The sequence below is a fragment of the Gasterosteus aculeatus genome, chromosome 1 (assembly GCF_964276395.1).
Source record: "Gasterosteus aculeatus chromosome 1, fGasAcu3.hap1.1, whole genome shotgun sequence".
In the NCBI taxonomy this organism is placed as follows: Eukaryota; Metazoa; Chordata; class Actinopteri; order Perciformes; family Gasterosteidae; genus Gasterosteus; species Gasterosteus aculeatus.
The window spans coordinates 25676821-25703995 of record NC_135688.1 but is presented as its reverse complement, the minus strand read 5'-3'; the positions used below and the strand labels follow the sequence as shown (position 1 = coordinate 25703995).

Here is a 27175-nt window from a genome sequence, read left to right as displayed (position 1 = left end):
GCTGTATTTATTTGGGGGACAGTCATAGATTAATAGAGAGTTTTGTCAATATATTTTATTTAAATAATCTACCACACCTGTTGCTGTTGTTGAAATGTGGCTGACGCTTCTGACCTGAAGTTGGATTTAAATCCCTTTAATAATTGAGTGAATTTGTAACCTTCTGAAATACAATAACATAATCATTCTGAACTGCCTATGCCACTGATTCTAAAACATTTATCCGCGTAAATAAATACATAAAGACAAACCAAGGATTTGCTGTGAAAAACATCTAAAAGTGTCTGTATTATGTCACTGTACAGAGCATAATCAATTGCTTTTCAATGGAGGGCGCTACAGCCGTTTCCTAGCAACAGACAGGCTAGTCCCCATTACATGAAATGATATGAATATACATAACATGCAGAATTCATGCAGTTATACTTTCCTTCACAGAGTGGATTCCTTCTTTTGCAGTGAGACCACTTTCCACTTATCCTTCACTGAGGCAGATGTATGCTGGGGTTCTTTTTCTTTGTCTTGCGTCCTTTGCGTTTTTACTCTTATCAAAGAAAATGTATTGCGCCTCTCCTACTATTACTTATAACACTGACCTTATTGTGATTATTGTTATTTTCTTCGTTCCTTTAAGCTGTAGATGTGTTTGTTGTGAGTTCCGGTCTGTCGGTTGTCCGTAGACACGCGGTCGCAGGCGGCCAACCCACCTCTGCTTGTGTGTATGTTCTCTGTGCCGGCGTTCTGCCCCATGAGATGGTACTGGTTGAGCCTGGAGCCGTCCGCGGCCACCACCACGGAATGAGCAGCTTCCTTAGTCCAAGTGTAAACCACCTCTGACACCGGATAGGCATCTGAGGGACACACAGAGCGAAAGATGTCTCCAAATTAGCTTGGGAATATACAATTCAACTGGTTCATTTTTTAATATACAAGCATCCAAAATGTTTGTTAATCTGCTTACCAAGAAATAACAGTTTGTTCCAAACGTGCAATCGCTCATATTATGTGCAGCCGACGAATCTTTCTAGCACTTTTTGATTAGACTGCCGGCTTAAGAACAAAAAACAGAAATGTGCTTGCAAGCCTGTGCGTGTGTGTGTGTGTGTGTGTGAGAGCGGATATTTGAGTGTATTCTTGTTTAAACCACACTTCTGGGTCAGAGGTGAGCTCCCCCGTCGGCAGGAACCAGACCCAGTCAGATTAACCGTAATGTGTTGCATCACCCTTGTGATGAAAAACGGAGCTGAAAACTCGGAAGCCTTCCTTGCTATTTCATTTATTCAGGATGAATCAGGCACAAACATTGGACATCGATCAGCCTGACCCAACATGGAAAGATGAAAACAGTAACTCACATGGAGAGAGGGCTTGTTCTCGGATTTTTTTCGATCTGAAATGGCATGTTTGCGGTTCAGACTGCGATTCAATGTAAGTGTTCTTTTTATCAGAAAAGGAAACAGCTTACGTAACGCATTCCCTGTTTGTTGTAATTATTGAGTCAAAAATACAAAAAGCATTATTTGAGATTGGGGCTGAAGCCCTAAAAAGCTGATTGTGATCATGTCAACTTACATTGCATATGGAAAGATATATTGATAGAAAATGTTCTAAAAACATACAGACTAACAAGAGAAATTGGGAAACGCTTGCAGCAGCCGCTCAATGTTCTGCTTTCATTTGGATGTAATGCAATCAAACACCGGGGAAAGGAAGTCCCTCCCACACTGACAAGCGCTGCTTTCGTGCGGACGGTTCACTGTCAGACACCCAGGCAATCGGGAGTAATCGGGTGAAAAAAGTTGGAAAGTCACTGCGGTTTGGAGGCAGACGATTATAGCGCATGAAATATCCGTGAAACTGCATCAAAACATTCAAATGTGTTCAGCGTATTCCGGCTGATTGCCCCACTCATTAAACCCGGCGGCCCCGGCTTGGGTCACATGGCTGTTTATCCGCCCTGTGGATGACATCTTAACTTGAGTATTTCCATTCAGGGCGCTCCCTTGGCGGCCGCTGTACAATACAGCGTTTAAATTCGACCACTGTCAGGCCGAACGCCAGGACCTTGATTGTAGGGTAGCTAGATTGCAATAAGGGATTAATGGGGGCATTTTCGTACGCCGAGCGAGAGCTAAAGACCCTGGCAGCCGGAACGGCGCACCTGTGCCAACTTTGCGACAGGTCGCGCGGTTAATGCCTCGCCATTCCCGCTTTGTGAGCTCGGCGAGGGGAGCGACCGCGTGCACACGTGTGAGAGCCGGAGGCCGCTAAATTAGGACACAGATACTGTAACGACGGAAATAAAAGGGGATTAGTTGCCCTTTAACCGAACCAACTTTAGAGCGGGCCCAGGTGCCAGTATTGCACAACAAATCAACACTCACACCAATGATTGGATACAAGGACCATCCCCGCCCAACACCCCGCAGCTTTAAGACAGTTACCACCTTGGCGAAGGTGGCCCTGCTACCTATTTAGCAGTAGATAAACACTCTAACTTAACTACACTCTGATTTAGTTTTTTAGCTTTACAGACAACTGAAGCTAGCTGCTTATTTAGCCTCAAAATCTGCTCTCTGAAAACTAAAACTATGCATTTTTGGGGAATTTCATAACATATAAAAACATGTTTTACCAAGCTGTTTAGCATGAATGAAAAAACAGTATTGTTATGGTAGATTACGTATGGTAGAATCTACAGCAACGATTTATAGGGGGAAACAGTCTGCCTTAAAAAGGAAGCTTATAAGCGTCAAATCATCACATTTTTAGTAAGTAAAGTAGTAAAGATGCACCACAACTGAGTGGCTTCTTACTGGGCTCACGCTGCGGTTCCTCTTCCCATGAGGAATCTTGCTTGCAAGCAAACAAATAAGTAAACAAACAGAACAAAAAAAACAACAACCTTGTCTGTGGCGCTAAATAAAACGAAGAGGGGATGGAGAGATTTGTTGGCTTGAGGGATTAATTTTGCCCGTTTCTCATCACACCGGATGCTTTCCCCTTTCATCCCCCGCGGATGTAAAACGGTAAACACTGGATTCTGTCGAAATACCGATTGGTCTTGTCACAGATTAAGAGCCGTTTCTTTCATTCGGAGAAAAAATATATTGTAGTGTGATTAACTATGTATTATGTATTAAGTATGATTGTGCAGGTCCGGCACATTTGCTGCAGTGTGCGTGGGGGGTTTAGTGTATTCACTGTAACGCCGTGTGACGACGAAGGCTAAAGCCAGGTGGCTGTCAGAAGTCTTTGCGCTTGAACGGATCCTCTTTCTAACCGGGAGGACACAACCCCGTAAAACCCCGGTGCCACCTTCAACGGGTTATTCCCATTATACACACACCTTTCACCTGTAGGGCTTCACAGCTGGCTGACGGCTTGAGTCGGCCGCAGGGGAAGGCCCGGCAGCTCCTTACTCTGTAATCTGATTGCAGTCAAATGTGCTTTCTTTATTTAGTGGGTGTGTGGGGACGGCCTTGCACAGGAGTCTGGGGATAAGAGCCTCATCCTTTTAGCCGCGGGAGGCTCCCGAGGTGCGGGGCTGGGCCAGATCTGTCTTTAAATACCCTCAGGGCCTCACAGGTTTCCATAGGACACAAGGGGAGAACCCTTCCGGCCGCTGGGGATCATGCGCTAATCTTCCCTTCTATCAGCGGCTTTGACATTGATTTTCTATCAGCAGCTGCGAAGGAGGACGAAGGACACCTAGAAAATAAAGTGGCTCAAATCAGAGGGCTGACCTCTGACCCAAGAGCACGCGGCTCGGGTGAAATCTCTTAACGATGCATGCATGCTGACTGTGATTTGATCCAGATATGTTCACAGTCCTCTCCAGTAGGTCGAAGCTGAGGGGGATCCTTAAATAACATACATATGCGTGTCTTATTAAACTAGTTGAATTAATTTGCACTCGGCAGACTGTGACGTCTCCAGCAGATAGTAAAGACCCGTCGACCGGATCCCCGCGGGAGCATCCTATCAATTAGCCACAATGATTCCTAATTGTTCTTACTAAATTGCTCTGAATTTAGATTAAACCTTTTGTGAAGATGATTGCGTTTGGACTCCTCAAAGCTGGGATTAGCATGTGGGAAAGAACGAGGCATTGAGACACAGCGATTGTACTCACAGCTGCCAAACTTGAGAGGGCAGGCGTGTGCGTCCATGGGGAAGTCCTCCAGCTGCATCGGGCACTCGGCTGATATGGTCAGTCTGAGGCAAAACACACAGAGCAAACGCATTAACCACGTGGCAAAGTCTCACTCTAGTCCTCCCCTCCGACTATTTAACTGGGCGTTTAGTTCTCTTGTTCTCAGTTAGGAGGAAGGCCACAACCCGGCCGCCTTTTAAATAGAAACCAGCAAACCATCGGAGCCGTGGAGAGAGGTGACTGGTGTTTCTCTCACTAGAAACACCAGTATTACAGCGGCAACACTACCACCTGGTGGTCTCACAGCGGCGGTGCACAGGGGGAAACCCCTCAGAATGACCCTTTGGACTGCCTCTCATGCAGGTTTATAAAGGTTCCAAATAGCTCCGTCTCATAATGGGCACTATTTGAAAAACTAAGATCTGCTGCTTTGTTTAGATTTGGGCAATAATTCCCAGATAGGTACTACAAAGGTAATAGCTTTTCAAATCTATTTCTAATGTGGTCTTTCACAACATGTTGATATCATTCTAGGCCTCTGCAATGGTACCTCGCTCAGCGTTCTGAGTAACGGGATTAAGCGTATCAAGCATAAACCCATAATTCCTGCTGTTTCTGTTTTTCCGCCATCTGCCTTAGATTGAGTGGAGGTCCTGTGTGTTTTGGCTGGTTGCATCATGATGACCAGCCATACAAAGACGTGACGATGTGGATTCACCAAACATAAAAGGACTTAATGATGAGGGAATAGGTGATGTGGGAAACCAGGGCACAAACACCTGTTTATTACTTTAAAGTAGCTCCCAGCCGTCTGAGTGGCTCCAAATGTTCAAATAATATAAACATTTGATATCAAAAGAATTAGGTAAAGAACAGTGAGGCAGAAGCCTTGTTTAGCGGCCCAAATCACAGGACGCAAAGAGCCCTTTGCCCATGGCGCTGATTGTAAGAGAGGCGATGACTGTGGGCTGGAATGTTATTAAAGGGCCATGAAAGAAAGACAGAAAGTAAGTTCGCTGTTTGCGACGTGCAACTTCAACTTTTATTTCTCAAATTAGTTCTCAGGGGGGGGAACTGAGGCTTCTGCCTAAGCAGTATCAGCATTTTGTTTTCTGCTTCACCGAGATGCAGCAAGATCGTACTGGCTCGGGCTTTTTGGGGGGGGGGGGGGGGGGGGGTGTGCTCCAAAAACCTCCAACGTGTAGGTACCCACCGCCGGAGGTTTCCCACCCGTATCATGAAAGTAAATGAAGCGTGGCAAAGTGGGGTAAGAGGCCACCTCTGGTCCCCACAGAGCGGGCTGTTCCGTCCTTCCACATCGACGCGGGATTATCCAACTGTGGCGTCGTGCCTGAAACAGGCCTGCGATTGGAGGAGAGCAAACTGTGTCTTTGGGAAAAATAAACGAGAACATGGCTGTTGGCTATTACACCACGTTCCAATTATTCATGCGGCTCATGCCCCATTAACAGGGACGCCTCAATAGATACTCGCTCTGTGTATGCCAAGTCTGTGTATCTCCTTTGTAGGTATAATGTAATCATCAGGGGTAAAAGAGCAGCGTAGAATAAGTCCCCTGATTCGGTTCAGCCGGTGTGGACTGAGTGAAAAGCAGTACATCACAGCACCACTGTGGGAAATCTAGAAGTTCCAAAATGCGCCTTACCGTGCGGAAAAGCGGAGAACTCGGACGACAGGACGGAGCGGGAAGAGGGCTGACTCTCGACTTCAGGGGCTTTAAGCCGTATTAAGCACTGAGCCGCGATACCGCGCCATCTGTCTTTTCCCATTATCGAGCACATTGTGTTTCTTAACCATCTCCAAACTTGCCTCACATGCGCTGGGTCCCGTTGGAGCTGGGGTTATGCAATATACCCCCGGGAGAGATGGGCCGGGGCATGAACACGCGTGGCATTATAATCCATACAAATTGTCAGAGGACGACGTGAACGCAGAGCAGCCTAAACACCGGGAGCCTTGAGGAGAATGGCGACTCAACTGTACCTGATGACAACGACGCGTGAGGCTGTCACTCTCGCATCTTGCATCTCCCACCTACTGCGGGTGGGCTGTTTTAATTGTTAATTTATCACCTCAGTCCTCAGAGTAAACAACGTGCACAGCTACGTTAGGACGTCAGGTTCTAGTCGTATGGTAACAAACACACAAGCTGTTGTTGAGTTAGCTGGAACCTGTGAGTACCCAGATGGCCCGTGTGTGAGCGTGTGCGTGTGCGTCGATGTGTGTTTTTGCAGGAAACCAAATGCGCGCTGCCTGCGGTTAAGCTCCGCTGGTAATGACGAGCACAGTGCTGTAACAATTAGACGATTAAAAGCGACCCACTGCTGCTTCGTTTCAACTGTGGCAGTGGATCTGATGCCATTTTTAGATCACAGCAGCTCTCTCACTCGTGCACGCATCTAGTGTGCATTTTTGTGAGCGTTTGGCCGCGTGCGACAAAGCGGCGACTTTAAGTACGCGCCGCTTTAGATATGTATGTGTGTCGGCCTGCTGGCATATGGATAATCTGTCATCCATCCAGCATTATTCTCCCGCTGGGTGCCACTGGTATCAGATCGAGTGCTCTCATCCATGATACTCCCACTCTGAAGTCCTGCAGCTGCGGTGACTCCTGAGGATAGCCACAGAATTATTATTCTAATTCTGTGGTGCAAAGGTCACAGGGAGCCCCGGCGGACAGCTATTTGTGAGAAGCGTCTTTTGAGCAAAGCAAATTTTGAAGATTTTTAAGTTCTACATACCGTTAGTTAAAATTCTGATTGATCACCATCTGGTCGATGTCCTGTTTCTTCAATCTAATTTTTTGTTCTAATCCACCACTTCCTCACTGCCAAAAACGATGGTTCAAATGGAGGTTGCTTTTCTGAATGGATGTTCTCCCTCTGCAGTTCTTTCTACAACACTTGTTTTAAAGAGACCATTTCCTCTGGTATTCATTTTAACATGACCTCCCCTCCAAAAAAAACCTCAATCCATCCCAAGAAATATAATAATTTAAATGCTCATATTATTTGCGCTGGCTTTGCTATTATTGTGATATAACTGATGCCTGTGATTAGCCACTAGGTGGCACTGTTTCCCTACAGCCAGGGTCACATACTGAGGGCAGGGCTGCACTGGGTGTAAAGTTGGCCTTGCTAGCTGTTTTTATTTTCTCATTTTGATGTACTCTTGACATTCTTCCCTTCGCTTACCTCCAATAAAAGCGGAGGACACATAAACGGGAGGTGTCCTTCATTACCGTAAGAATTTAGAGGCGCATCTTGAGCGTCAGCACTTTGCAGACAAGTGTACCTCTCTATGGTTGGCAACATGTTTGAAGTGTCATCAACCTTGATCGCCTCCCGGGTTTTTACATTATTCATAGCTCATTATTCTGTGGGTTTGTCCAAGGCAAAGGATGACACGTGAATAAATCGGTCCAGTGTGGGAGAACCTACCTCATAGTGTAGAGCAAAGTGCCGTCTTCCTGCAGCCTCAGCAGCTTGTTGGGCGTGGTCATGTTGTGGGCGATCGACTTCTTGCCGTTGAGGAAGAAGGTATCGGGGGTCCAGATGTTGCTCGCCAGCAGGTTGTTCAGCGGCAGCATCTCCATCGGCCCTTTGAAGCACAGACGCTCGTCCTTCCAGCTCTGGCGGAAGAAGACGTCGATGGTGTATTCCTGGGAGGAAAGAAAAGAGAGGTCCCAGGAGAGTTTTGCTGGTAAAGGAGCGACAGCAAACTGCCCTCGGATCATTTCCTCCCAAAATGGCTGAAGGGAAAAACATCTTCCTCTGATTGGAGCGCTCACTGCGTCAATTCCACTCTCAACTTTCCCGGCATTGTTTTTGTCTCGTGTGTATTTACCCAAACAGGAATTTAAAGTTATACTGTGTCTGTTTTCTGTTGCAGCATCATGTCACAGTTTGTTTGCCATTTATGGCAAATCTGCATAAAATGGCCAAACATGGTCTGTGACAGCTGCTCCTTCTTTAAGCCTTCATATATCCACCAACAATTTACAGGGCGATGAAACATTGCTGTGTGGCTCACTGCTGGTGTGCGAGATATCAATCTGGGAAACTAACATGTGATAGAGAAGCTTCTATTAACCACCAGCATTCAGGTCTCTTGCCACACTTCATTAATCAATTGCGCAGCTTGTCAATACCGTCTTCAATTATAGGAGGTGTCAACTGCTGTGTCAGTGTATGCCAGGGATATCGCACGGCGTAATAGAGGATTTAATGAAAGAGGAGATCTGATGCATTTTGCTACCCAAGGAGAACCGCAAAGCTCATAAGGGAATGGATGATAAAGGGAAGAGTCATTTGGAACAAGCTGGAATGGGCCGGCCACACCGCATTAAACCTGAAATCTATAATTCATCCACATTCATTCAGCCTCATTTACAAGAAACTGTAGACACGACGAGGGCCTGAGTATGGGAAATGTATAAGCCTGTGTCTTGGGTGGGCTGCAGAGACGTGTGTGTGCTACGCCGGTCTCTCTCTTTGTATCTACGGTGTTGGCGGAGGATGAACTCACCATCTCCGTGTCGGACACCGGGCCGAAGCTGGTGACAAAAATATCCGTCTTGATCTCCGTCACGTTCTCTGTGGAGAGAGCCCAGGTGACCAAAGTCTGAAGCTGTGGTGAAGTCATTTACAGTGAAAAGATTAATTTTATTGATTTTTATTTGGAGCAATTTAGGCCTGATAATCCCTGGACACCTTCCCCTGGTCGCTCTTCCCCGACCGCGCTGTCTGGGTCATAACAGCCACAGAACTTCATCGTGGATTCATCCAATGATTACTTTGAAATATCTATTGCTTATTCTTTAGAAAGAATAAAAATAAAAACATACTGAATAAAAGTATTCAGTCTGACCGATATATATATATAAATATATTCAATTTACTATGATATAAAAAAAAGCAAAAAAACACATTTTAAATGACAGAAACTGGAACCTGGAAAAAAATATTTTTTCTTAACAAATGAGCTAAACTATTCAAAAATAATTAACAGTTCATTTTCTCTCAATCCACTAATTGACACTAAAAACAGTTTCAGCTTTAGAGGCTTTAACCTTCTGAAGGCAAACCAGCTGCTTATAGCTGAAGGGGCATGCAACGGTTCAAAACTAAATATATGAATTTGATATAAAGCTGAAAGCTGATTTCCAATCAGTTGATTAAAGAATACACCCAGTGTCAGTATTCATATGAATCCACACGTTTCTGTGATGTTCTCGCGACATGCATTTGTTCTGGAGACATAAAAGGTGTCATATTATTTCCTTTGCACCAACAAAGCCAACTCAATCTCCACTATGAATACAGATTTGGTTTTGCCGAGTGGGGATTTGCTGTGCTGTTGAGGGAGCAGCTTGTTGAATGCAGAACGAAGGCCTGAATTCTTTTTTTCCCCCCAGGAATGTATTTATAGGCCCTCTTGTCAAGGGTAGCAACCGTTACCAGGATGTGAGAGCAGACGTTTGCCATGACACATCACGGCAAAAGCGTTTAGGCATGAAAGAGCCTTGTTTCTTCCAACAGGGAGTAATGAATTATGGGGACGGTATGTACAGGGGGAACAAATGGAAATTAGGACCAATGACGTGACAAGAAAAAAACGCTATCTAACGCTGGGGTACGGACAGCGAAAATGAAAAAAAGCTTTTATTTCAGTGGCCCATTAGAAGAAAAAAAAAAAAGAACTCTCCATCTTTGAATGGCGATTCGTCAGCTCTCAAGGTTATCTCCTGTTGCCGGGGCAGAGAGCGTGAATAAAACACACCTCACCGCGCTGAATTCTGGCCGCGTTGAGTACAAGAAAAAATCCTGCGCATACTCATGATCCCCGGACCCACGGGGGGGGAAGGAAAACACGCCGCATCTGAGAGCACGCATTTGCGTTCACCTGAGCTGACACGGGTGCAAAGATTACGCATCTGCTCTCACAGTTTCTGCCCTGGTATCTCGGGTCCGGGGCCCCTCTACTCGTCGACTTCGGGTCTGCGGGGTTAAGTTGGCACGCTGCGAGGTTTTCGACTGCGACACTGCGCTATCGAGCTGTGAGACCACAGCGGCGCTTTCAGAATGAAAGGCTCCTAAACGAACAGACGGGGACCTGCGGCGAACCTCCGAGTCCTGGCCGGAGCCGGTTGTCGTAGCCGTCCAGGAGCCCGTCCAGGATCCTGGTGAACACTGTGCTGTTGTCGTCCTTCTGGGCCGCCGCCTCCTTCTGGGCCGCCGCCTCCTTCTGGACCGCTCCCTCCTTCTGGGCCGCCGTGGAGGACAGGCAGCGACTAGGAGAGGAAACAAGGGGGCAAGAGTAAAAAAAAGGTTTTGAAGAGAAGGAACCTCCCGCCGTTGGTCACAAGACGTCGAACAAGACACCGTTTTTAGGAGTAATTAGCTTGCCGCATTACGGACAGGATGAATTATTGAATATAAGTACTGCTTGCAACTACCAGAGCAGATCATTAAGGCTTTGACATGTGATCCAAATACAGACAAACGAGTCCCCCCAGCCCCTAAATATGGCAAGAAGCGTTATGTCTGTGGGATGAGAGAAATGAGGGAAATTACAAAGAACATTGTGTCCGTGCACCGAGACGGGTTACAAGCTGGATTGGAACATGTGAACTAAGATCCATTGATCTATGGGAGTGGACAATCCCAGTGATTTACTGACAGCATCGGCCCAAAGATCCTTTTCGCTTTTCTTGAGTGCAGGACGGCCACTTAAGCGGCGACGTGTCAGAGTGCAGATAAGGCGATCGGGAGAGGAGGGAAGAGCTGGCAGGAAATACATGTATAAAAAATTGCTAGCAGGATAAATTAGAGAACTACACAGGAAATGTAACTGATGATTGAACATACTCCGTCACACGGCTACTTGACGATATTTAGCTTTTAAAATAACCGCAACAAAGTTCTATTGTCTCAGGAGCTTCTTCTAGGGATAAATAGCATTTGCACTTTTTGGCTGCTCCCATTTGTAGGTTTACCTATTTCGGCATCCGCACAGGAGCAGGAGGGAAAGGACGAGCCTCGCCATGACTGAAATTCGGCTCACTTTGTTGTTCAGAGCTGCAACACATCCACAAACACACACACACACACACACACACAGAAACACAGACAGAAAAAAAGAACAAAATAGCATCAGAAAAGCAGCACATTCTCCTTAGACGCAACAGAAATATCAGCTACGTTTTGGTAAACTCAAAAGGTCTCACAATCTCAAAAAGGTGCCACAACTCACACAAAGAAAGTCCGCTGCACACACGCGGAGGCGGACCGTTAAGAGAAATCACCAAATCAAGCGGCGGGACAATCTCTGCTCAATGAGGCTGTGGCTCTTCAACATCCAAAACGTCGCCCGCCAACCCCCGCCCCCAGACAGACGTCATATCACACAATACATACAACTAAATAGGGGTATTCTGTCCTGCGGCGCGATCCCCGTCGTGTGAGCTCCAACTGCGTTTGAATCCAGCCCATTGCAATTCATGCTGGTCACCTAAACCGCCCCCCCCCCCATCCTCTACTCCACCGCCACCCCTTTCCACGCTCACCACCACCACCACCACCAAAAACATCAATCTAATTTATATTCCTATTCGCCATGCTGTGTCGAATTAGAAGAAGAAGAAAAAAAGACAAAAGAGGGGGGGTACCTGAATGCAGATCCATCACCAGCATATTTTCTTCTTTTTGTGCCTCCTCGTCCCCCGGTCCCCCTCCACCCCCTCTCAAACAACAACTGGAGAATGAAGGGGTGTCCGTCGGCGGCGTTTAAACTGAGTGGCCGCGGGTCCAATCCCCTAATCCCCGGCTTGACGGCGGTCCCCCCCCCCTCCCTCTTTCCTCTGCTCCTTGGCTTCTCCTCTTAGGGCTGCTTCTGCTCTCTCTCTCTCGCTGTGTGTCTCTCACTCCCTCTCAACGGTTCCCCATCTGGGCGTTTGTTGTAGTAGTGTGTCTGGTCTGCTCCTCCTATAGGCTCCTCCGCTGCCCCCCCCCCCCCCCCCCCCCCCACCTCTCCTCTAGCGCCTGCTGCACCGCGTCTCCTGCATCGCCGCCAGAGGCTGGAGTCGACCCCCCTGCCCCCCCTGCCCCCCCCCGCGTCGCTCGGTTCGCTTACACCGCCCACTGCCCTTCGCGACACAGTCAATTGCTGCAACAGCGGCTGATTGTCGGATCAGAGGGGGGGGGGGGGGGGGGGGGCACTGTGCGGGAATGTGGTCGAGTCCGATGTTCATTTTGGGAAGAGAAGCGGATGTGTCGATCGGAGCGGCAATTATTACAATTATACAAAATATATCAGCTCCTTCCTAAACTTTTTTTGTCCGATTAACCGAACAATGCTTTCCGCCGGTTCCAAATGTGTTCACCCGAAGTTTTTGTTAAAAACGGGATGTTATAACACCCTCAATTATACAAAGATATAATGAACTAGTTCACTCATTGTTGGGTCGGTTTGTAAACGTGCCTTTCTTAAAGCGAGACATTTCAATAATTTATGAACGAGGTAAGATATAGTTGAAGAACTTATAAATGGTTTAGTTACATTAAAACCGTAACCGTTCAATATAAGCTTTTTTTAAATTCAACCATTTATCGGATAAATATCCCGCTGTTTATCCTTCATTTTACCGGACACACAACTATTTCAAGATGTGTCTATTTTAGTTAACTATTTAGACTTTTTTTTTTCTTTAAACCCAATATTCCCAGATTCACCATTTACCGTTACACCAGCCCAATGTTAACTATTTCCACCTGGAATTCTCTTATTTCGGTTTCCGCTAATTATTTCATACTAACCTGGCAACCGCGCAAGTATCCCCCTGCGGCAGAGAAGCAGAGCAGCAGGGGAAAGGGATGGAGTGAAATAACTCCTTCTCACCAAAGTGAGAAGAAAAGGTCACGTACATGTCTTAGTTGTATTATTTAATCATGAATTAACATACGCTAGAGGTCCCGTCAGCGCAACAGTTTCGAGTAAAGCTGTTATTATCTTCCTGTCGGTTGCCATAAGAGGGAAGCCGAGTTCCATGTTTCATAGACGGATCATTGGTTTTCTGATACATACCCCCGCACCGCCACTTTTCATGATCCCTTTTGGAGCTAAGGACTTCAGCACCACGGACAGCTCGTGGTCGGTGGCACGGAGGTGGGCAGAGGGAGGGATGGAGAGAGGGTACCAAACCCCTTACCTGGTTTTAGGTTTAGGATGGGATCGGGTGGGGCTTTAAATAAGTCCTCTGAAGCAGAAACCCTCGAGGGCCAACTTATTTAATGTGCCGAGGAGCAGAGGATGCAGAGGGTGTGTGTGTGTGTGTGTGGAAAGAGTGGTTTGGGTGTTGGGGGGTCTATTTCACACAGGAAATCGACTACTTTACTAGTAGAAACTGAATAACTCACGTAGAACAAAGTACACAACATAAGAGGTAGGAGCCGAATACACATTTAAAGGGTTAATACACATCGGAATGTAAATACCCAGCCATGAACACATGACCTGAACCGGTCATTTGATAGGAAAATGAAATATTCCTTCATAATAGAGGTTTGTATGTTTTTTAGTTTTAGGCGGCTGATCAGACACGTGTTTCCATTGGCTGAACGCCCTTCTGTTGTTAATTATGTCACCATCCGTTTCTTCCAGGAATGCTGTTGACGGAAACAAGAAGTTGTTCGCCATCTATGACACCAGGTAGGACTCGTCGCCGACAACACACACGCGCGCTATTTATTAATGAGGTTCTTCAACCGCGGAGGGCGCGCGCGCTCACGCACTTGGTCCTAATTATCCGCAGAATATTTTTGCGACTTCAATATTCCTCGGACTAAATCATCTATTGCAGAGCACTGGACTTTAGAGAAGGGACGGAGACTGCTGGCCACTAACAAGCTGATCAATCACAATGGTTGATCAATGCACCTGTCCCTCATTGATATCGTTCCTGTCCCGCCATTTTTACAGGAAACTCAGTGAAAGTGGATTGGCGCAGATGGTGTGAGGAGCACTGTAAAAAATGTCCAAGGCAATTTTCCGTAGTATTTATGTGTAAGGAAAGAATAGTTGGTTTTAGTCTTTTTTTGCTATTCATTGTATAGCTTAAAAAAAACAATAAAGCAAAGTGGAACCGTTTAAATTATCCAAATAATAATACTGTAAATACAATGAAAAGTGTTCCAAATTAATGAATCTCACATATTAAATGAAACAAAAATATCCAATGTAGAGGTGTGATGGTCAAAAATACCGTAAATGATCCCAACACGTGTTATTATCTTGAATTGGGTTTGAGACTCATGAGAAGGATTCAGTGTATTTGAATACTGCCACTTAGGGACTAAACGTTAGGATATATCTGAATTGGCTGCTTTGGTTTGAACCCTTCCATGAATCCGTCTGAGTCCAACAATTTAATGACGGTATCTTTATTCAACAGCGGGGACTGACCCTTTTAACACCCATATCCTATCCAATCTACACGCACAAGTGCAATCTAATCGGATAAAATGGTCATTTTAGGAGAGGCGCGCTGATTGGGAAGGAGAGGAAATAGAACCACCCTTGGGTATAGAGACGTACATACTCTGCAGCTATCGGCGGGTGCCGTTTTCTTTTTTACAGTGTAAGTGCTGGTCTTCTGCTCTCATTTGAACAAGCCGAGTGCCTTCATCTCCGCCACCAGCAGCAGCAGCAGCAGCCTCATCGATATGCGCTCCAGCTCCCGCGTGTAGGAGCGTCTCCATCCTGCGCGCCCACAGACGGCGGAGAAAGAAGCGCAGCGAGCCTTTCATTGCGGCGGAGGCGATATGTTTGCCCATGTTTCATATCTGACTCTATCGGCGGCGGGCTGCTGACTTTTAGCCCCCCACCCTCCTACCCCCCTCCCCGCCCCCCCCTTGTTTCTCTCTCCTCAGTCGACTTTCTCCTCTCGGTGCAATCGATGGATTTACTCTGATTTTGGAGCGCGCCGGGAGCCGTCTCTGCCGTTGCTGCTGTTGTAAACAACGGGGAAGAAAGAGAGGGAGAAAGGGAGGGATAAAGGGGGCGAGGGGCGGGGGGAGAACAAACCCCCAAAACAATCAAACAGAAAAGGGGTGATGTTTGCTCTGCACAGGGTCCGTCAATTCCGCGTCTTGTCCGCGCTGGTTGTCGGCTCGATTGTGTGCTGCGCGAAGAGGTGAGCGCTTTGCTCTTTTTTCTGTTAAAGTCAAGGTTATTGCACGGCCGGGGGAGCTGATTGACACGGGAGTCAAGGTGATGTACCCCCTTCACGCCAACCCCCCACTACCCCCTCCCCCTCTTATGTCTGTTGTGTTTCCAGCGTCAACGAACCGGGCAACATGTCTTTCGTGAAGGAGACGGTGGACAAACTCCTGAAGGGGTACGACATCCGACTAAGGCCGGACTTTGGAGGTATGTGCAGTGGATGCTGTCCAATGGCCCCTTTTAGGCAGCTTCATATTTGGCGCCACTTACAGTGTTGTGGTCAGGTGCAGAGGCGTATGCCCCTATTTATTTATATATATATATATATATATATATATATATATATATATATATATATATATATATTTATGTTTAAATCTTCCAGGGGCCCCTGTTGCAGTCGGGATGAGTATAGACGTGGCCAGCATAGACATGGTGTCAGAAGTCAACATGGTGAGTGAAGCTGCACACTAAACACTGTTTTTCATGGGTTTACTCAGCATAACACACACACACACACATGCGTGTGTGTGGTCCTACATTGGCACTCACACAACGTGCTTTCCTACAGGCGGCCTATCTGTTGTAGGGAAGTGCTGATGTGAATCCCGTTTCCTCCCCTCGCAGGCCATTATGTGAAGCCGAGATGGATGGGCTGGGTTTCCTGTAAGCAATAAAACATCTTTATCTCGCACACTGCCGGCGGTGTTGCCTTGCACGCTCTGCCCGGGCGTCCGAGAGACAAAATAGCAAATAACACAATACAGCTTTGGATCCTCAGGCGGCGGCTCGGTCCGAGCGGGTAGATCAGAGCCAGGCGGTCCACATGGAAAGCACACGCGGGACACGGCGCGAGGACAACATGGCCTCCTCGCTCTCAGTTGTTCTTTTTCTATCGCAGTAAGAGGAAAGCTCGTTAGCCTCTGGAGCCACATTGGTTCAGAAGTGTGGACCCCAGGGCCCCACCGAGCAGACTGCTACCTCAAGGCCGTCTGATTGGATACTCGGTCATTTACAAGCCGGGACACGCTCATGCCCCCACGTTGACCTTGTGTTTGTGTTTGATTGCCTGCGTAGCTCGTTACCGCGCCGACATATGGACCATATGCCTTCACAGCAGTGCCGTTGCCGCGTCCAGATCAACTCGGTGTCCCGGTATATGATGGTATAGCTTTTTCAAGTAAACACCTTAATTCATTGACCCTGCCGGCTACCCGAACAGCTGTTCGCCCTTGGCCAACTTGCTCGTAACTGGCCGGCGAGTTAGCTCGTTAGCGTGTTAGCTTTGTAGCTGCTAGTGTTGCCAAAGAGGTTCGACAGACTTTGCAAAAAAACGTTTTCTGATCTAACGTAACTTACGTGAGATTTTCCAAAACTAAAAACCTTACAAAGAGACATATCTCCTCTCTCACAAGTTGTGTTGGTGCATCTCTGGTCTCTCGTTGCTCCTCATGGATCTCCCTTTTCTTGTTACTTGTTATGAGCCGTACCCAGCATGCAGTTCGGCGGGGTGATTTTTATAATCGACCGCTGGGCGATCCTCGATAACGTGTAAAAAGAAATTCCGCCCCCCGCCAAAGAGCAACGTCGTTGTTATGGCGTAACACCGGTATGAACGATTCATACCGTACGGAAGTGTTAAACCGGTATACCGCCCAGCCCTACTGGAGCGCATCACAATTCATCTGGTGGGAGGTGTGTGTGTGTCTGTGTGTGTGGGCTGGTGTTCACCCAGAGACTTGTAGCTTTGACTTTTCAGCCTCTCTCCAGTGCTCGGGGCTTTGAAACGAGAGCTCGCTGTTCTTTGGTATTTCGTATTTCACCATCAACTTTATTGCTTATAACCGAGCTTTTATCAATCTTCCATGAGCTCAGCGAGCCGCCAGCTCGGGTTGCTAACGTTCTAACATTCTCTGAGGAGCACACGGAGGCCCGGGAATCAGACAGCCGAGATCACACGTTAGTAGAGGATTAATTAGATCTGTTTCACATCGCCGGCGGTGCACCGGGGGAGTGTACACGGGCGTCTGTGCCTGTTAGATGAACAATCCCCGGCTGTGATCCGCTGTTCAAGCCAATACAAGACCGGTCCGGCTGTTTGTTGTTTTTCGCACCAGCGTTTGACATTTGGCGAATGCTTTTTTTCCTCCAGCTGGAAAACGCGTAGAGCGATACGGATTGCAGAGGAGAGTCACGGAGGCAAACGCCCAAGTTTAGACATCGGATAATCAGGGTTGAGCGGAAGGGGTAGAAAATGCATGCGAGTCATTAACGGCGTTTATGAGGTAATATATGCGTGCATTCATGCACACGAGCGTGGAACACGGAGAAGAGCGACTGACCCTTGTGATGGTTGGAATCAAACATCCAAACAGGTGCTCGGTCTCCGCGGGTCAGAGACCGAGCACCTGTTTCATTCGTTTCTCCTGCCTGGTCAAAACCTGGCACATATATTTCCCACAATGCAACCCCACAGCCAACTTTCATCCCCAGCAACTGTACACAGATGTCAATGTATTACATCCACGGACTTCTCTATAATAAAGTATAGGTTTTAAAACATATGACATCCTACACTCTTTATGTTATACGCTCCTTAAGTGATTGTTAACAGTTGTGTACGGGTAAGCTATTCTTTTTAAAACAGGAAATATTACTCAACCCCTAACAATGTACAGCCCCTTTATCTTAATATTGTTGATTAGTGCCTCACACCTGACCTCTATACTGTTCAAACCTCCACTCTGGTTTTATTTCATGTGGGGTTTTATGGTAGTTTGTTTCCTCAAACCACGCAAGAGTCTTCAGATGGTCTTTGCAGCCCTCGGAATTTAACTGGAGCTAAAACAAATCAACAGACCCGGGACGTAAAAAGGGGGAGCGCAGGGCTGTAAAATCCAAACCTTTTATTGAGAGTGCGAGCGAAACAGGAAAGAGCAGAGAGAGCAAGGGGCTCGGGGGGCAGAGAGGGGAGGCGCTGAGTCTTCGGTTCGGCATCTGGCTCGGCCCCGACGAACTCACCTGGCGGGGCTGGTCGACCCGGATCGGCCACCAGCAGATGCCGGAGCGTCTGAGGAAAAGCACACTAATCACCTCGGAGGTTCGTTCGCGGCGTGCTGAGGCCCCCCCCCCCCACACCAAAGAGACCACAGGACAACATCAGAGCGCGGGCGGGACAGATTCAGCCCGACGCATCGCTTTGAAAGACGTCTCGCTCGTTAGTGCAGTGAGGAGAGTTCTGTCTTTTGGTGTCGGACAATTGGTTTGATGTGAGCTCTGGAGGTGGAATCGAGACCATCGGCCGAATTAGCAGCCTGCATTTAAAAGGCTTTGAAACACTCCTATCGGGAAAGTTAGAGTGCAGAACGAGGGCACCGTGTGTAGGTGTGTGTTATTCATTAGCACGACGGGCCAACGCGATTCTTTATTCCACGGCCTTTTTTTAATCCCAGCCCGTTATCCACACCTCACGAGAAGTCACCACTGTTTCGGTGGGTGGGTGTAGGGGAGGGGAGGGGGGCGGGGGAGGGGTGTATGGTCAGAGCTGGTCGCTGTTAAATGCAGTTGGCAGTAACAGGCTGAAAGAGCTAGTCATCCATACACCCACGGCCGAGTGTGGGTGTCAAAAAGAAGAAATAACAAATCCTGTCATTATGGGGAGGTGAAGAGATCTCTGTCTCTCTCTCTCTCCTTCTCTCTTTCTCCAAATGTTCCTGCTGACTGTTTATTTCCCAGTGCAGCAGTAAGAAAACGAGCCCATGAGGTAGACTGGCAGTCGGCGAGCTGTCCACACAGCGCCTGCACCTTGGAATCACGTGCCGCCTGTGTACAACCTATGTCACACTAATTATTGTATATAGGTCTCCCAGCCGTGCAAAAGCACATATATTTTTTGACTGTGGCTTAACACACCACCTTGTCTTTCATCCGGCATCCGGGCTGCATGCCTGATGGAATGTAATTGGCCTCGGGAGAGCGCGCGCGCTGCAGGGGGAAGTGATGGTTTAGAAGGGGCACTTCTTGGTTGCCGAGAGCAGCGGGCGATCTAGCGCCCCCCCCCCCTCACACCGAGCTATGAGCCACGCACACCTTTAATGGGCGGCGTGTCTCGCTCGGGGGGATTCTGACACTATAATGCAAAATGCAACAGTTCATTCTAACCAGTCCCGAGACTAAAAGGTCTGGAGGAATCAAGTCTTCTAGCTGTTTGCACAGTTTAATAGTTTTAGAAGTGTTTGTGACTTTGACGAGCTCTCTTAAATCTACTAATCATTTTTCCTTTTTTCCGATGATATGTCATTTTTTTTGTTTTTCCTAAACAAAAGACCTCTGGGCCGAGTTCTACCCATTGAGGGGCGACTTCAGTAACGGCATCTGATATTTAAGCACATGACTTTTGGGAATTTTTTGGGGGGACCTTAAATCCGAAGAAATTAAACTAAAAGTAAAAACGGAATGCAAAACGTCACATTGGCTCAGCTCATATCAGAGACAAATGTTTTTTCTAATGTTTTGCCTCCTGCCGTTCCCCCCCTCTTATGAGGCACTTTGTCATAAAATAATAGACAGTGAGAAAATGATCCCTTTAGGCCTTCAATTGTTTATTGAAGGCCTAAACTGTCATTTGGGAGACAAAAAGCCCAGCTCGATAAGGGAAGGAGCTATTTTTACCGTTCCATAACAGCAGAAGGAAGGAACAAGGCACAACGACCAGGAAGTCGGCGAGGGATCCCCTCCCCCGCACTGCGGTGATACGCCGCCTCGGGGCCGTCCCCAGGGAGGGTTCCCAAATTACACTGAAGTGACTCAAATCGCTTTAGATGAAGGTGGGTTCACGCAGAGTACGCCGTGATTACATGTATAACCGAAATGCAAAGTCCAACCCGGGGAGAGATTTCTCTTTCGAGTTCGTCAGCAACTTTTGTCGGAGCCGCTTCCCGTCGCACCACAGCCGACGACGGAGAGCACGTGCCACGTGGCGAACAACGTTAGCGGGACGTTTCCTAGACACCAGCGGTATCGCGACGTAGCAGCCGGCACGTTGGGCGCCGTAGAGCGGGGAGGACAGATTATATTGAATATGGGTCAGTTCGCAGCCAAAACCCTGCTTATCTGAATTCTCACACACCCTGAATGAGAGCGATTATCCAGTCGAGCTAATTGAATAATTGAGACTCGGCGGAAATCATTTCCGCTGGTCAGTCTCATTGTCGGGGCTGCAAAACATATGCTAATAACCCCGCGGCCGCGGTACAGCTGTGGGCATTTGCCTGTGGTGGGAAGAGGTTGTCAATAATTCATAATCCACCCTTCCAGTTCATAAAAAACCTGAAGTCCCCCCCCCTCCCTCTCTGAGTCGCGGGGTAGGTGCCGCAGAGCTGGCGCTCTGGAGGGGAGGACAGAAACTCACACCGAGAGTGTGATAGCGCTCTAAGAGGGTGTGAGTGATGTGATAAGGGTCATCGCGAGGTGGCGTGAAAGGGGCATTAGTCATTTGTAAGGATGGTCGGGGGGGGTAAAGTTCAGTGGCTTTGACATTCTGCAATCCATCCACATTGACCCCCTGAATGAGAGCGTGACGGATGGCGCTTATTGCCCTTCATGTCATAGAATCGTGGAAATTGACAAGGATTTATTCTTGTCACTTAAAGGAACAGAGGAATGGTCGACTCCAACAATTCATTCCCCCTGCCAGGGGCGACCCGCGTATCTTTCATTGCAGCCATGTCTCCAGAGACATCGGGATGATGATTGCCAGAGGTTCGTGCAATAAAGCCGACGCTGTCACTTTGCGAGAAGCCTTCTTGTTTCAGGTAAAGGGCGAACTATAAGCTGACCTTCCAGATGATTTGTCGAACGGAACCACCTGAGAAGACTGACTGGCTTAACCATCCGTCAATCAAACCTTTTGGCGAAAACGAGTTGAGGGAGAAGCGAAAGCATTATGGCAGGCTTTCAGTTCTTTTCTCCTATTTTGGCAAATGAATACTCTCAGGGATCTTATTTGCTCTGCTACAATAGAATAAGAGACAAAGAGGGGAGCAGAGAGAGCTGGGAATGCATTAAGAGAAACAAATACGCATTTTCTAAGCCAAATATCTACTAGTCATACGGATCCTAAAAATGTCTTAATACTCAGCTGAAAGGGGTGGGGGGGATTCTTAAACATCTCTGATTAATTATGGAATAAAGCGCAACCATAAAGAAGGGCAGATGTAAAAAATCATAATTGAAGCAGAGACTTTTAGTCCCTCGAATTGGTCATGCTCAATAGGAGCCTCCGACGTTTCCCATAATGCTAAACCCCTACGCCAACACCTCTTGTAAAATATGTTTTAGTGTCAAACCTAAACTGAGAGGAGTCTTTTAAGACACGGAAAAGGTTCAAATCCATCAGAGGCTTATATCAAGCTTATTCTATGAGTACAAAACATTACAATCTCTTAAGCCTAATCATAGAACTTACTTAGAACGTAGAACTTGCCTAATAACCAGGTTTCGGGACTCATTCTTGCAGCGCTGTATTGGAGAATTTAACACTCCACACTTTAGAACACTTTTTTAGATCATTCTGTTCCACTCTTACCAGAGTGTGAACGTTAGACATTTTCACACAGTCCACCCAGAACACCGTGGATATTCTGAGGCGCGTTTACTCATCTTTATTCAGACGTACCTCAGTGCTGAGAGGCTGGAAACAGACTGTTTGCTATCTCCCCCTCGACACGTTTTTTTCTGAATACCGCTTTAGTTACCTCCACACGAGAACCGGCCACAACCAGAATGGCTCCGTCTCTGTGGCGAAGCCACGGGTCCGCCACTATACGTCCATGGCTCAGTGCCAGTGAGCTTTTCTCCTCATGCTGGGGGACCAATCTGGATCCTGTGCTGACTAAGAGCTTCCCTGTTCACCATCTCCGTGCGCTCAGCCAGTGCTCGTTGAGCACGAGGAACGTGTCGAAATAATAAAGTAAGAAAAAAAAATCATCACGCCGTCCTAATCATGTTTCATTTTCTTCTCTCAAGTGTTTTCTCGGCTCCGGTACGAACACGGTGTTGAGACAAGAAACTATCACGGTTACGTAACAGGGTTTTTTTTTTTCAATGAGAAGCCGTGCTCGTAACCGTGGCCGCTTTAATCCTGATTCTTTTTTTTTTTTAATATATACTTCCGTTTCGGGGTAAAAGTGAAATCTGCTGCACCGACGGACACCAGCTCGGTGCGGGCTGGTTGTATTTCATCGCCACAGTGGGCAGAGGGGAGATCACAGCATGGCCCCGAGAGAGAGAGAGGGAGGTGCAGACAGACTGAGAGAAATACAGAAATAGAGAAGAGAGACTGTTAGCTTGGGTAAGTGGGTAATGTGATGTGGAAGGAAGGGGCTTCGTCCTCTATCTGCGCTGCCGCTTCCGTTTGCAAAACACTAACAATTTTCTTACCGGCCTAATTTTTTTGTTTGTTTTTCGCTTTTTGTATTACTTACACAACCGTCCTAAAACTGCTGGATTTCCCAACCTAATGCTGTCCTCGCAGGTGGATTTAAGTGCGTTTTGCCAATGCTTATTGGCTTGGGGGCCAGATGGCGCGGGTTTGTCACGGAGTGGGATACAAAGACATAGAAAACCAATAATTAACTCGGTTTGTAAAATGTAGTTCGAGGTGACTTCTGTGAGAATGTTCCGTGCCCTGGAGATCATTGTGAACAGCTAATGCAGCAACATATGCATTTACAGGAAGTGGTAAAAGGACTCCAAAGCTCTTACACACCGCAGCGTAGCCTTTGAGATTCAGCATTTTTGAAAAGAGATTGGAGATGATCTCAGAGGACGAAACAATAAAGTGTCACTTAAGGTACACATTTACATTCGGGTCCCATAAGGAGGTTGCATTTAAGAGAGCCGCATAAAATATGCATATACATGGATATTAATAGATAAAAGTATTCGAATGCAATAGTAAGACATGGAGTCAGTCTTTTTGAATGAAAGGAAAGCAAACGTACGTTTAAAAATCCATGGGGCTCCATTACAGTTCAACTGGTAATCTTTATGAATCACTGCTCGTAGTGGGAATACGCTACTGTGGATAGAAGAGGTGAAATTCTCCACCAAGGCTGCAGCTACATGAGTCAGTCAGCGTGCCACGCTTGTTGTACAACAACACATTGCTGTGCGGGTCAGCGTTTTCCAGAAGGGGGAGGGCCGCTGAGGCCTTGGCGGCGGCGTGTGGACCGCTTGGCCCACACTGCGTCCGGCTCGTAGGAGGTTTTCTGTGTCACGTCACAGAAATATTAGGAGCACTAACAGCGGGAAATGGGCAGAGTTCATATTTCATAGCGGTGCACATTTGCTGAGGCGGCGCGCGGCAGCTCGTTCGATGCAGGGAAATGTGAAGTGTCTAGCTGATTGAAGCAACGAGATGTATCAGGTGACCTCCTCTCACTGTCTCTCTACTCGGTGTTTGTCTCCACAGGACTACACGTTGACCATGTATTTCCAGCAGTACTGGAGGGACAAGCGACTCGCTTACTTAGGAATCCCCCTCAACTTGACCCTGGATAACAGGGTGGCCGACCAGCTCTGGGTCCCCGACACCTACTTCCTCAACGACAAGAAGTCCTTCGTCCACGGAGTCACCGTCAAGAACCGAATGATCCGCCTGCATCCAGACGGAACCGTCCTCTACGGCCTCAGGTGGGTTCGGCTGCGCGATCCACGCGGGCTTCGTCCAATTTTGTTCCAAATCTTGATTGTGGCAAAAACAAACAAAGACAAAATTTGGTAAAGTGCTAAAGACTCCACCGTGGACCCGAAAACGACATAAAACACGTCATTCAGTCACACCACTCACAGTGGTCACATGTTCCTGTACTATTTTGAATTCTCCAACCGTGTATTAATCCACATGAGAAAATAGTCCCCAACAAATACACTATTCCCGCCAGTTTGATTAACATCTGCTAAAAGATACAAGGCCCTTGGTCGGCTGTTTGAGATGGAAAGTAAGAAGGTTTTTTGTGGCACAATAACACCCTTTTGTACGATAAGAGAAAGTGACTCGACGTGGGTGTTTGTTGTGTTCTCCAGTACCGGGCAGGGAGTGACTTTATGTCATCTGCGTCTCCCACTGTCGAGTTAACTCTACGTGTTTAAAGGCACCGCGCACAGTCACCCCTGCTGAGAACTTGGCAGTTTCCTGCTGCTGGCTGCTAAACTGCGAGAGGATTACGTCTCGTGCTCAAGGGCGCCCCGGCATTCGATTTTTGAGGGAGGGCGCAGCCAGAAATCACCAATTAAATTAAGTCTGACCGGGTTGCACGGAGCCCAAATACAACGTTGAGCTCGCAGCTGTTGTTGTTTGATATTGTGTTTTAGAAAAGCCTTTCTTTTCAATTTACATTAATCTTTTTATTTTGTATGTTTAGTCGCACATTTGCGTTTGCATCCGTCGGGCGTTCATACTTTTGGTCAGACATCCCTGCTTGATTATGCAGGGAGAGTTCATAGCACTTAGCCTCGTGGGCCACTTACAGGCCTCGCAAGGCTTTCAAGCGATCAAAGGCGGAGGGAGATGTGTGACGCTGGGTTTGTGATATGAGCTGTTAAATAAATGTATGTCAGGTAAGGCTGAGCAATATGTGTAAAACGGATTTACATAATGGCATCAAATATTTAGCAGAGCTGCAAGTACTGAGTCTTACCAATCGATTAAGCCTTTACTTGTTGCATAAAATAATGGATAAATGCCAGTTGAGGTTTTACTATTGATATTACATTTTAGACTGTTCATCAAGTCTCAATTACCCACAAACTCATTTGTTCATTATATGTTTCACACAATGCATTCATGTTAGGATTCATTTCACCGTTTCATTTGATTATTTACACTTTTACAGCCCTCTGTACTCTGCAGTACATTTTTAAGTGTATTTCATGAAGTCACACAACAAACAGGCTTCAAAGCACAGATATTATAATTTGAGTTATATTTTGGAAATCAAAGTAGGAAAATACACTGTCACAATAAAAGCAGCACGTCTATATCTCGCAGACGGCATCTTATGTTGCTAATTTTAGCTCTATAATAACACCTAATGTTTTTTTGCAGCCTCACGAGTCTTAACTGAATGAAGACAGCAAGTGGATAACTGCCAAGCACTTAAGCAGGGCAGACTTAGCCTAAATCCTTCCAAATTTGAATTTTACTTCGCTGCTTATTCTAACTGCGTGAGCTCGTACATCTGAAAAACAAAAAGGATACCCCCCTCATGACCCAGTTGAGATGAGCAGGCAATAAACTCTGCCAAAATCAGAGGCATTAAAATGATCTTTATTTGCACCCATTTCCACTTCACTGGATGGAGGATCCGGGCAGATTAAAGATACAACTGCTTTTCGGCCTGTGTTCTGTAGCAAAATCATCTGTGGAGCTACACAGTCAGCGTTATGCCTCACAGGAGGTGTGATAATCTTATTTTAAGATGCGAATCCTCGCCAGTAATATGACGCCGACTGAAGAACTTCAGCCTCAAGACAAATGGACATTTGGTTTCCTTTGACGATGATAGGACAAAGTCGAGTGCTATCACCTTGATGCTTAAATCTCATTACACGCCCACATTCCCGTATACCTCCTCGTTAAGTACCTACTCTCCTGCTTTGCTCGTTTTATAAATACAATTTGATAGTCATACCATTCCGACTTCATTCCATCCCATCCATCTAACTTCCTAAACAATCCGTCTAAACTGCCTATGCAGCATCCAACAAATTCTGCTATGTGTCTCTTTGCTCAGGATAACTACAACGGCAGCATGTATGATGGATCTCAGGAGGTACCCGTTGGACGAGCAGAACTGCACTCTGGAGATAGAAAGCTGTGAGTAGAGGACCGAACGCTGTCAGGACCGACTGTTGGCACAATGCGCCGGCTGGCAACTGAAATTACAAAAAAATGACACATTTCGAGCTACAACAAAATTTGAGTATGACGAAACGGTTGATATTTGATGCATAGACCAAATGCAAAGAAGCTGTGTCCTTCATATACTGCGGGAGGGGAGCCAGGGAAGTGTAGGGAGGTGTACGCCCCGTAACGGATACCGCACTATTATGAGTATCAGTAACAGGAGCACCTTCAAGAGTATTTCTTCAAATTTGTTGCTAATAGTGTCTGTGCTAGAATAAAGAAAAAAGAAAAGCTAGGAAATGTCAGCTATTTTTGCAAATCTTTTTACTTTTCTGTGAACTCGAGTGAACCTGTTGACTCGCTTGCGTTCAAAGCAACGTCTCGTTCCTGGAAACGACTTCAAACGTGCTTCTTCCTGAATGACAGCCCAGTTGGAGGATCAGCAACACTGCATATCTTGGTCTCCTGTGATGGTTAGACAGATGGTAACACCTCGGTGCTTGTGTGTGTGTGTGTGTGTGTGTGTGTGCGTTTCTACTTGTGCAGATGGCTACACCACGGACGACATCGAGTTCTACTGGAAAGGAGGCGAGACGGCGGTAACCGGGGTGACGCGGATCGAGCTGCCTCAGTTCTCCATCGTCGATTACAAGTTGGTCTCCAGGAACGTCGTCTTTTCCACAGGTAAATGCTCGCGCTCCTTTGGGAGTAACACGCGACGAGGGGGCACCAAGTTTACAATCACATTGTTCATATCGAGCGTTGGCCTATTTTCAAGCTGATTATTTAATCAATTTCTCCAGCAAAGAAAATCTGTGCCAAAGCTTGATCTATTGATCTAAAATCCTCAGAGCCAAAGTTGTGTTTGT

The 27175-nt window shown here is 46.9% G+C and overlaps 2 protein-coding genes across 7 annotated transcripts in view; one reads left to right on the top strand and one right to left on the bottom strand.

The window, feature by feature from the left end:
- Positions 1–27175, bottom strand: part of LOC120821055 (gamma-aminobutyric acid receptor subunit alpha-5) — a 136237-nt gene that overhangs the window by 8739 nt on the left and 100323 nt on the right. Inside the window, exons 1-7 of one of the 3 annotated variants that reach the window (XM_040179433.2) lie at positions 11847–12170; positions 11175–11256; positions 10303–10469; positions 8705–8772; positions 7618–7838; positions 4136–4218; positions 708–851 (exon numbers count right to left, since the gene is read on the bottom strand). In XM_040179433.2, the coding sequence (XP_040035367.1) occupies positions 708–851; positions 4136–4218; positions 7618–7838; positions 8705–8772; positions 10303–10469; positions 11175–11256; positions 11847–11871 (790 nt within the window). In that variant the 5' untranslated portion in view covers positions 11872–12170. Of the gene's footprint in view, positions 1–707; positions 852–4135; positions 4219–7617; positions 7839–8704; positions 8773–10302; positions 10470–11174; positions 11257–11431; positions 11561–11846; positions 12171–27175 lie in introns of those variants that run through there. The other 2 variants (XM_040179450.2, XM_078099023.1) reach the window with 2 other exon arrangements.
- LOC120821031 (gamma-aminobutyric acid receptor subunit beta-3) overlaps positions 1–27175 on the top strand; it is a 44513-nt gene that overhangs the window by 3038 nt on the left and 14300 nt on the right. For 2 of the 4 annotated variants that reach the window (XM_040179387.2, XM_040179378.2), the window contains exons 2-7: positions 13838–13885; positions 15513–15604; positions 15783–15850; positions 23871–24091; positions 26194–26276; positions 26853–26990. In XM_040179387.2, the coding sequence (XP_040035321.1) occupies positions 13838–13885; positions 15513–15604; positions 15783–15850; positions 23871–24091; positions 26194–26276; positions 26853–26990 (650 nt within the window). Of the gene's footprint in view, positions 1–13837; positions 13886–14859; positions 15369–15512; positions 15605–15782; positions 15851–23870; positions 24092–26193; positions 26277–26852; positions 26991–27175 lie in introns of those variants that run through there. The other 2 variants (XM_040179404.2, XM_040179396.2) reach the window with 1 other exon arrangement.